We start from the raw sequence: 11568 nt of genomic DNA on the forward strand, positions 1-11568 counted from the left end.
ACCACAGTTTTAACCAAACACCTATTTTTTCAAACCAACCACAACTAAAAGTACTTTTTATAAAACAACTTTTTTTAAATCACAACCACAACAGTTACAGCAATACCAAACGGGCTCTTAGTCGGAATGAAACTCTAGCGAGCCTACACAGTATCTTCCTCACCCTTTTTGGGTTGAAATCATCTTACGTTCCCTAAACCATGATATGTCTATCTTTTTATCTCAACTTTTCATATAATTGGCTAAGATTTTTATTAAACGATATTTCAAATAAAAAGAAAGCTGAAATTTCGAAATTCTTATTACTACTTAGAGATTGTTTGAGAATTTAATTCATAAATTGAAATCAAAGACAAATGATTGACAGAAAATTAAAAAAAAAACAAAAAATAAGCACTCATGTCTTGTCACTTAAGTTTACGTTAATGTATTTTTTTTATTTAGAGCTTGTTTGAAACTAAATTGTATATTGAATTAAATTAAATTTTATATATAATTTAAATTTAATTGATAACCTATTATAATTATATTATTTTAAATATTTATGGAAAAGAATTGAATAAACAACCTTAATTATTTTATCCTGAAATTATATTTTTTTTTGTTAAAAAAAAACCATTGTATTTTTTTTAAACTATTATTCTTGTATTATATATTTTTACCATCTTTATGCTAATTCTCTAGTCTACCTCTAGTATTCGAGCATTGGACTAGATAGCTTTAATCATTCTTCATGTTAGACCTCCCCTTTTATATGATCAAGGATATCCCAAAATCTGATTTGTGGATGCTCTTATACAATTCAAGTCTTAGAATAAACTCAATCAGTACCAAATCAATTTGGTGGCAGAGAATTTTTTTTCATTCTAAGTAAAAGATGAGAGCCCTTTTAACTTAAGAATTACAAAGAGGCTAGAGGGGAGGACATATTTTTCTATGTTGGTTTTAAAAAGTCTGCAAATTGTTTATTGCTCCCATGGACTATATTTTGATGATTGTTCTATAATTTAAATCAATATCCTAAAAAATTCTAAACTAAAAAATTGGTTTATTATTTATTGGAACACGGTTTCTTGAGCACCGATAATCAATGCTCAAAACAATTAAGAATGATGGAAAAGTAAAATAAATTATAACTTATAAAAGATATTATAAGATGTAGGTCTTTCACTGTTTGGTTTCTGTAACTTCTCTCGTTGTGTTATTATAGACCGTATTGATCTTATACAATGCAAATTTACACTTTGATGTTTATAGTTTTTCAGTGTTGATATTTCAACTTTAAAATTTTATTTTATAATATTTTAATTACTGAAAGTTAAGATAGGAGAGAGGAAGTTGTTAGAAATGAAAATGAGAGAGGAAGTTATTTCATCCAACAATAGTAAAATAGTAAAAGACAATCTTGGTGTTAATAGATTAATCTTGAAGATAAGAGAATCTAAAAGCTTAAAAATAATTTTATATTCCTCTCTAACACATTTTCTCATATAAAAGTTCTTCGGTCTTAAAACTCACATAGACTCACACTATCTTATATTTAATTTTTATCAAATAGAATAGAGGTAGTGAGATTTGAACTCGTAACTGCTTGGTCAACAAAGTTCTAATATCATATTAAATAACTATATCAATCAATCATATCAACCTAAACTTAAGTTGTTAGGTGAGGTTTTAAGAATAATTTTATATTAATTTATAACACATTCTCTCGAGTGGAAATCATTTGGTCTTGAAACTTGTATAGACCCAGATTATATTGTGCTTAGTTTTTATTAATTAGAATGCAGATAGTGAGATTTGAACTCTCGCGATCGACCACTTGGTCAACAAAGTTCTGATGTCATGTCAAAAAACATCCCACCGTAAAAAAAAAATAAGTTATTAGGCGAGTCCCTAAGAATAATTATATATTAATCTCTAACAAAATTCAATGAAGGTTGTTTGGACTTTAAATCATGTAGAAAAAATTAGATCGGAATTCTCAAAGTTTGTCTTCTTTCGATTTGATTTTATATTTTAAATTAATTAGAAGATGTTTTTGAAATTGAAAATATAATTATTAAGATTTCTATAATATTTTTAGGTGAAAATAAATTACGGTTTAGTTTTGGGATCCAAATTATTCAAACCCTAATTAGGAGAAGTGAAGTGACTTAGAATTTGTTATGAATATTTATTTTAGTTGTCTCAAGTTCTTATTTAATAAACTATATTGCTGATAAAAACAACTGCTTAAAAAAAAAGGAAATAGATGAATAAAAAAAGAATTTTGATTAAATAAATATATATTTTTTGTTTGTAATTTAGATTGTTGGATTTTATTTAAATATTTATTATAATTATCATAGAATTCAATAAAAAAACTCAAATGAGACAATTTGTCTCTTCCCCAGTTAAATATCTGGTGAATTCTTTTTATTCTTTTTTTATGAAATTCTCTGACTTCCCCGATCCTATTTATTTTAAGTCTCTCCCAATCTTTTTTTTAATTTTATATAATAAATTTAAAAAGCATATAAGATTTTGATTTTGATTTTGGGTAGTAATTTATATATATCCATTATTTGAAAGGTTTGGATTGAAAACTATTTAATTTTATAAGAGGAGCGGAGAGTTAATATTTAATTTATACAAGTATTTCATTGTTAATGTTGCTGGGGAATACCAAACTGATCCGCACATTCTTTCTTCAACCAAAAAAATAAATTATATTATTCAATGTTCATACTAAATGAGAAATTATATTATTCATTAAAAAAAGGGTAATTTAATTAGTAACAGAAAGAGTAATTTAATTTGGATTTGATTTTTTTTATAAAAAAAAAAAACCCAGCATTATCCTTAATTTAGAGAGGAGTAGAGGAGTTAATTAGAAGTTATTTTCATGGTTTTTGTCAATATTGCTACTGAGAAATAGACTAATTAATGCCCCTATCTGTTAACCAATGATCATTACAGAACGGAATTCACTCAATCATATACATGATTAGAGTCAAATTTCATTTCTTTTTTTCAAATTGCATGCGAACATTTTATTGAGCAGACGAAGATTTAGCAGTTATTATAAATAGCAACGTGCCCATGCAACTTGCTATGGTGGAAGTGATGGTTCTGGTACAATGAGTAAGTGCTCGTTCAATTATATGTCAAAATGTCTTTACTTGAACTCTCTATAGTTCATTTGCCAGAAAAGAGCTAAATAGTTGTGACAAATGCAATTTATGATCATACAATTGTTCAAAATGATGCCCAATTAGATGGTGCCTGTGGATACGGAAACCTTTACACTGATGGTTATGGAATAAACACCGCGGCGCTAGCTGAGCACAGCTTTGTTCAATGATGGCGAGTCATGTGGCGGCCGGTGCTATCAGATAGTTTGTGATGCAGCCAATGACCCTCAATGGTGCCTTAAGGGTAAATCCATTACCATTACTGCTACTGATTACTGTCCACCTAACTATCGTCGTGCTTGTGACAATGGAGGATGGTGCAACCCTCCTCACCGCCCTTTGACTTGTCTCGACCTGCCTTCCAGGCTATAGCCAAGTACAGAGCTGGAATTGTACCTATTCTCTACAGAAAGTATGTTCTCATCAATATTCAGAGCTCTTCCGTTCCGACAATAGTATTTAATTATGTGGTTGGCTTGTTGTTTTAAACGGTATTGGTACATCAGGGTGACATGCAAGAGAAGGGGAGGCTTCAGATTTACCATCAATGGAGGGAGCTACTTTGAGCCGGTGCTTATATCAAATGTCGGGGGAGCTGGAGATCAGATCTCTAAGGCATGGATCAAAGGGTCTAAATCCAATAAATGGGAAGCCATGACAAGAAATTGGGGTGCCAATTGGCAGGGCCTAAGCTATCTAAATGGTCAGAGCCTGTCCTTCAAACTCCAAACCAGTGATTGGAAGATCGTAACAGCCCTCAACGTGGTTCCCTCAAACTGGGCATTCGGGCAGTCCTTCAGAAGCAATGTTCAAATTCACGCATAGGTGCCAAAGTTCCTCACGATGTGCCAATTTTCCTTTGCCATTTGTCTCAGGCCACGTTTGTTTGTGGGAAATTACTCTCTTTTTGAAAGTGAATTCCAATTAAAAAAACAGTCAGAAAAAAAAAATGGAACATTGAGAGTATAGCTCTGGCGAATTATGGCTAATCAGCACTGTCATATAATCTGCGCCGCAACGCAGGTGTTCTTGAGGGTACATGCATCAGTTCCATAAAACAGCTCCCATGGTTTCACAGATGACAAAAATGAAAACCTACTTGACTAAACAGATTAAAACATAAAACTACAGTTAAGCCCATAAAAAAATTATGAAAATGCCGGGTTCCGTTTCTGTAATCATCAGCATGGTTGCTAGCTGTGGCAATTCCTGCAAGTTCATCGTCACGGTCAATCCACTCAGATGATGAAGGGGTGGTATGTATATATCGTAAGAAATAGATAGCAACCTCGTCGAAGTTTTTCAGCAATTATAGTATTAAAGAAAAGGTACCCTCCCAGATTCTAATAATCTAACTAGAAAAACTAAACTAAATTTAAAATAACAACCTGCTGAAGACAATGGATGCATGTAAGTGTAAGTTGCAAGTCAAAACTATAGTATAACTTGACTCATAATTCCGGGACAGTATTATTATTTCTCTTGCTGTTAATTTAAGATATAGCGAACATCAACTTATATCCAATAGCATTCTTCAATTCAGGGAAAAAAAGAAGAAGAAAATATATAATTACAAATATCAACAAAGAGACTTTATCAAGCATAGTACCGAATTGGGAATTTTTTTAGGAACAAAATTAGGACTTCTTGGGGGCAAGCTTGGTTTTGATCTTGTCAATCTCCTTGGTACCAACTTGGAAAGCTTTAGTCAAGACATTGTCAGGAACTGCTGGGGTTGAAGTAAACAAGGTCATGGCAATGGACTGGGTACCAGGCAACTGACTATTGAATGCTGAAATTACAGAGGCTGCCTTGTCACCGTTGTTCTTCTGGAAATGAACTAAACCTCTAGGGAACACAAAGACTTCGCCTTTCTTGACAGTCTTTGAGATCAATTTGTTTGCAGTGGTGATAAATCCAACATCCAGTTCACCTTCCAACACAAAGATCATTTCAGTGGCTCGGGGGTGAGTGTGAGGTGGGTTAAGGCCGTCAGGTGCATAGTCAATACGAGACAGTGACACGCCTAGGGTGTTTAGGCCTGGGATTTTCTCAACATTGCCTCCTGTTACAAGTGATCCTACTGAATTGTTAACTTTTCCTGGTTTGGCTAGACCGTCAAAGAAAAAATCAGCTTCAGTGATATTTGTCTCTGCCTTGCATGTAAACCCATTCACTTTAATTCCTGCAAAACGCAACCAGAATTAATAATGTCGGTCAAATCGTTGTGCAAAGACTGGGGCGGTGTTTTATAAACAGAAAGAACCCCGTTCAAACAAAGCTACACGAAACATACCTGCAGAAGTATTAGCCACGCAGAGGTCTTGAAGCATGTCAGGATCGTAAGCAAGGGCGCTGGAGATGACAGTAAAGATGACCAGATATGTGACAACAGCTGCCATTTCCTGTGATGGAAAACAGAAGTACAGCTATCAAGGAGACTATTATGATGCAGAGGAAGGACAGGTCCTGTTCTGGTCTCGATGTGGAAGCCCTAGCAATATTTTATAGCAGGAACCGATTTCTCTATATAGATCACGAATACTACCTGGGTTTCTGGTGGGTCAGTTAAATTAATAAAAGAAATGCATACCTCAATTAGCGTCTAAATTAATCAAGCTATAACGTACAGGTTGTTCATTGTGAAGCGAAAAAAGAAGGCTTTCAAGGATTAGGTGACAGATGGGCAAGGCTTAAAGGGAGAGAAACCTGCAAGTTTTGGGTCCATGATTATACTGGAGAGTCAGAAAATTAGGCCTTGAAGGAAACCTTTACCAGCACCAGAACCAGAAACAAGGAAATTGGGTGCTTGAGATGGGACAGCTCTACCACCGAACTTTAGTTTTATCTGCTTTTTTTTTTTTTTTTTTCTAAGCAGCGGCTCTTGTATCAACGTTTGTTTGTAAGTGTGTTTCATCAAATTTTAAATTTTTTTTTTTTGCTAAAATTAAGTACGGCTTGTACTTTTTGGATCGTTTTGATGTACTGATGTCAAAAATAATTTTAAAAAATAAAAAAACATCATTGGCATGTATTTCGACACGAAAAGCTATTTGAAAAGCAACCGCTATCACACTGCCAAACACACTCTAACTCAGGTTCTCTGTCGTCTCTGCTCATGCAGGGTTCCTTGGTCTCTTTCTTTACCTAAAGTACCCTGAAAAGAATGTCCGTCTTTATGAAAAGTAAAGGGTATTATAGTATTAAAGAAAAAAATTGCTTCCTCCCTGACGTAATTTCTGGCAAGAAAAGTGTAGGTGCGAGAGGTCTTTCAGAGTAATTACCGTAGCAACACGCCTTAGAGAGCGTTTGGCTCTGCTGTTCAACCTGCTTTTCAGCGAATTTTAATTTTTTTTTTTTTTTGTTAAAATTGAGTGCGGTTTGTACCTTTTGGATCGTTTTGATGTGCTGATATCAAAAATGATTTTTAAAAAATAAAAAAACATCATTGGCATGTATTTCGGCACGAAAAGCTATTTGAAAAGCAACCACTACCACACTCTCAAACACCCTCTTACAAAACACTCGTACGAATTGCATATATTGTAATAGCTGTTGTGGATATAATTTTAAAAAAATTATTTTATAAAAAATATTTATTAGTTTGAAAAAATATATGTTTGATTAAAATTATGATTGAAATTAAAGTTAAATAAAAAATAGTTTAATATATTTGATTAAAAGAATGCTTTTTAAATTGAAGTTATAAAATAATTAAAATATATATATATATATTAATATTGATAGTTTTTAATTTAAATATTGTAGATTTAACTACTGTTATTACATCATGAAATAAATAATATTGATATCAAATATTTTTTATTATTCTATTAAACTATGTGCAATTTCATCACGTACGAAATCTATCAAGGACTACATTTTCCATGGTTTCTTAATCGCACAACAACATCAGGTAAAAATATCATCAAGAACAAAATTGAGATTGCAATTAAATTTTGCAAATGCTACGTCATCAAACGATCTTCTTTTAATTTTTTGAATAAAACACAATTAAAAATAAAAATAAAAATTGTTTTTTTTTAACTGGGTCGAACCCGGCAAGAACAAAATTGGGATTGCGATCAAATTCTGCAAATGCTACGTCATCAAACAATCTCCTTCTAATTTTTCAAATAAAACACAATTAAAAATAAAAATAAAAACTGAATTTTTTTAACTGAGTCGGACCTGGCAAGAACAAAAGTGGGATTGCGATCAAATTCTGCAAATACTACGTTATCAAACAATCTTCTAATTTTTCAAATAAAACACAATTAAAAATAAAAATAGAATTTGAATTTGAATTTTTTTTAACCGGGTCAGACCCGGTTCAATGTATTTTTAGCTTTAAACCGGACCCGGTCCGGCCGGAACAATAACCGAAACATTGGAGAGTGACTCCACTGTTCACGTGGACACTGGAGCCACTCTCCACTGTTCACTTAAGTGAACTGTGGAGAGTGAATTATAATTCACTTCACTTAAGTTAACAGTGGAGAGTGAAAACTCTCTACTACGTTTAAGCAATTTTAAATGGCCCTATATGAATAGTATATTGTAGTCTTTCGTTACCAAACATTTAAAAGCTGCAGTTTGCTTTAAAAGCAACCGCAGCCCGCATAAACAAATGGCCACTAAATGTTCACAAAAAGAGAACATAACAAATATGCTTAAAGGCATGGGAGATTCACTCTATGTTTTTCTATTCACCAGTAAAATATGGTGATTATTTTATCCTTCCCATTAAAAAGTAAATGCCTTTGGATTTGGATTAAGAGTATTTTGGTATTTTCACAAGGATCATAAGTCATTATTGATTTGTTTGGAGTGTTTTTGTCCATAAAATATTTTTATAATCAGTAAAATAACCAAAATATTCCTAGAAGCAAAAGAAAATAAGTGGTGTCGGGTAGGGGTATTGAGATATTTTTCCTTTTTATACACAAATAAAATTACACATGTACCTTTGGATGCAAGACATTTAATTCATTGTTGTCATGGGGTATTTTTATCTTTTAACCTCGTTTTTTTGTTGATTGTAAGTTTGATTTAGGGTAGTTACGTGATTTACCATAAAATAATAATTTCTTATTAAAAAAGATGTTGCCGCATGAAGATCACGTGCCAGCGCATTGGAATCGCACAACCTTTGGGCGGCGCATTCGACGGTTTCTGATTGTCAAAAGTGATCGTATTTCATCTCAGATTATTCTTCATCATCTCCTCTTTCATTATAGATGGTACGTGTGCTCCAAATCTAGTCAGTGTATCGCTGACGAGCCTCTATCTTTCCTTCCTTCATTTATCTCTCTTACCCCCGTAAATGCACTATAATCCTCATTTTTTTTTGTTATTTCCAATTCAGGCCTTTGAGTTTTGATTGTTGTTTTTTAGTCATTTTTTTTTGTTGAATTTTTGTTTGTTTTCAATTTAACCCTTAGTTCTTAATTTATATATATAAGATATTTCAATTCAATCCTTTTACTTTTAATTTCTTATTTCTTTTCCTTTTTTTATCAAAGTTTTTATAGCTTGCAATTTGATCGTTCAAATCAAGTCTGATTTTTTTCAATGATAATAGTGATTTCAATTGGGTCCATTTTCTTTTGATTTCTTATTGTTTTCTCTAGTTTTTTGGTCAAAGTTTTTATAATTTTCAATTATATTATTCAAATCAAGTTTATGGTTTTTATTTTTTCAATGATGATGATAGTAGTAGTAGTAGTGGTGGTGGTAGTAGTAGTACTAACAATAATAATTGTAATAATAATCATGGTAGTATTATGCCCCGTTTGTTTGCTGGAAAGTAGTTTTCTTTTGGAAAGTGAATTCCAGGAAAGTATTTTCCGATATTTGGTAGTGTAATAGAAAATAATTTGGAAAATATTTTCCAGTGTTTGATTATGTCATGGAAAATGAGCTGGAAAATAATTTATTAATGTTTTATTTTTCTCAAGTTTATTAAAATAATGAGGAACAAATCTTACAAATTAAAAAGTTGAATGAGAATGAAATTAAAAAAAATATATAATTTCATAAATTATCTCAAATAAAATAAATAATAATCAAAATAATAGAGATCAAATCTAAAAAATAAAAAAAAATAAAAGATGAAGAAATTAAAATAATAATAATTAACATTTCATAAATTATTTCAAATAAAATAAGTAATAATCAAAAGGATGAGGACCAAATTTGATAGATAAAAAATTTTAATAAAAAAATGATAAGGAAAAAGCAAATAGCAATTATAAAAATAAGGATCAAAGTTATATAAAAATTAAATTTTAAGAGATGAAATTAAAAAATAAATATTCAAAACAAATTATATATAGTAATCAAAATTTTGAGGATCAAATTTGATATAATCAGCAAATAATGACATTTCTAAATTTTTCACAACTTCCAGAAAGTGTTTTTCGTCCAAATTTTCCAGGAAAACACTTTCCTGAAAACCAAGCCAAATTTTCCTTTGATTGGAAAGTGTTTTCCGTTGACCAACTTTTCTAATGGCAAACAAACACAGGAAAGTTTGGAAAGTGGTTTTCCGGAAACTACTTTCCGGGAAACAAACATGGCCTTAATAACAATGATGATGCTAATAATAATAATAATAATTATTATTATTATTATTATTATTATTATTATTATTATAAAAATAGTGATGAAAATAATAATATTATTGATGATGACAACAACAACAATCACAATATTAATTAAATTAGTGATGATGATGATGATGATGATATTATTAATGATAGTTATGACTATAATAATAGTAATAGTAATAGTAATAGTAACAGTAACAATAATAACAATACCAGCAACAACAGTAGTATTAATAAAAAAAAGTAATAATAATAGTTGTTGTGGTGGTAACAATACTACTGCTACTATTACTACTATAATAATAATAATAATAATAATATAAGAGAGAAGAAGATGAAGAAGAATAACGATGATAATAAAAATATTAATAATAGTTATTGTGGTGATAGTGATAATGACAATAATAATAGCAACAATAATAATAACAATAATGATGATTGTGGTGTTGGTTGTTAAAATAGTAATAATATCAATAAGAATGTTGCTATTTGTTACTTATTATGATAATTAATATTAACAATAATTATGGTGGCGGTGATAATAATAATAATAGTGGTAGTTATAATAATCTTGATCCTTATTTTTTGAATTGTTATTTTTTAAAATTCTTTTATATGATTAGATTTTTTTTCCTTCAATTTCAACCATTAATATTTAATTTTTTTAGAATTGAACTTCATGATTTTTCTAGATTGGGTGCTTCAAGTTTAATGACTCGGGTCACAAATTTAAAAAAGTTAATATATTTTTTTAAAAAAGCTTTACAATTCTTTTTATTTTTAATCGAGTTATTCCAGTTATATAATTTAGACCACGGGTTTGATGGGATGTCCCATGTTGACTTAACTCTAATTAGCGTTTTTACATATTTGTCATAAATCTATATCTTTATTTATTTATTTATTTTTAGTACCTAAACATTGTTTTTTGTTCAAAAAATTATTCAGCCCCACAGCGAAGCGTGGGTATGGAAGCTTGTTTTGTATATAATAAGGCATCAATTCTCAGTCTACACTAAATCATTGACCCACGCTACACTATGGTTCGAGTCAGATTTTTCTTGAACATAAAAAGGAAATTTTAGATATTGCTAATGTTTTTTTAGTGGAAAAAAAATCTAAATTATGTGGGGGGGTTGACTTGATGTGACCCAGTTCACTTTGTCCAAAAACAACTCGAACGACCTGTAAAAACATAGTTTCACTCAAAAAAAATTCAAGATGACATCCCTTTTTTTACATTAAGATAACAACATATTGGATTGACTTGGATCAACTCGTGTAAACATGTTAAATCCGTTATTCGGGTTATGAGACTATGATAACCTCATAGAAAACAAATCAAAACAAATTATAAAACCTAATTTTTAATTAACTCGATGTATGGAATTGAAAAAAAAATCAATTAAACAAATGACAAAAAAATTAACCCAAGTTAACCTGTCAAACTCGCGACTCGAGTCATAAGACTGAGATAACTCCATAGAAAGAAAATCAAAACAAATTATGAAGTTCAATTCTCAATTAGTCCAATGTTGAAGGATAAGACTAAAAAATGAAATCAATTACAAAAACATTAAAAAAAAAAAAACAACACAGGTCAATCTATCAAACTCATGACCTGAGTCATGAGATCAAGATAACCTCACAGAAATTTTAATAAAAAAAGATGACCTAATTTAACTTGAATTAACTTGCTAAATCCACGGCTCTAACCAAGAAACTGAGATAACCTCATAAAGAGTAAATAAAAATAAATTATAAAGCTCAATTCTCAATCG

At 30.5% G+C, this 11568-nt stretch overlaps 2 protein-coding genes across 2 annotated transcripts; one reads left to right on the forward strand and one right to left on the reverse strand.

Annotated features, from left to right (window-relative positions):
* Positions 1-3490: 3490 nt before the first annotated feature.
* On the forward strand, positions 3491-4001 carry LOC18096412 (putative expansin-A17). The gene is made up of 2 exons (XM_024594236.1): positions 3491-3588; positions 3683-4001. The coding sequence occupies exons 1-2, from the start codon at positions 3491-3493 to the stop codon at positions 3999-4001; spliced, it is 417 nt and encodes a 138-aa protein (XP_024450004.1).
* A 621-nt stretch (positions 4002-4622) lies between these two features.
* LOC7478825 (germin-like protein subfamily 2 member 4) lies at positions 4623-5974 on the reverse strand. The gene is made up of 3 exons (XM_002302660.4): positions 5770-5974; positions 5473-5581; positions 4623-5361 (listed from the first exon to the last, which is right to left on the reverse strand). Exons 2-3 carry the CDS (start codon positions 5576-5578, stop codon positions 4814-4816), a joined length of 654 nt encoding a protein of 217 aa, XP_002302696.1. The 5' UTR covers positions 5579-5581; positions 5770-5974; the 3' UTR covers positions 4623-4813.
* Between the last annotated feature and the right edge of the window lie 5594 nt (positions 5975-11568).

The sequence above is a fragment of the Populus trichocarpa genome, chromosome 2 (genome assembly GCF_000002775.5).
Source record: "Populus trichocarpa isolate Nisqually-1 chromosome 2, P.trichocarpa_v4.1, whole genome shotgun sequence".
Classification (NCBI taxonomy): Eukaryota; Viridiplantae; Streptophyta; class Magnoliopsida; order Malpighiales; family Salicaceae; genus Populus; species Populus trichocarpa.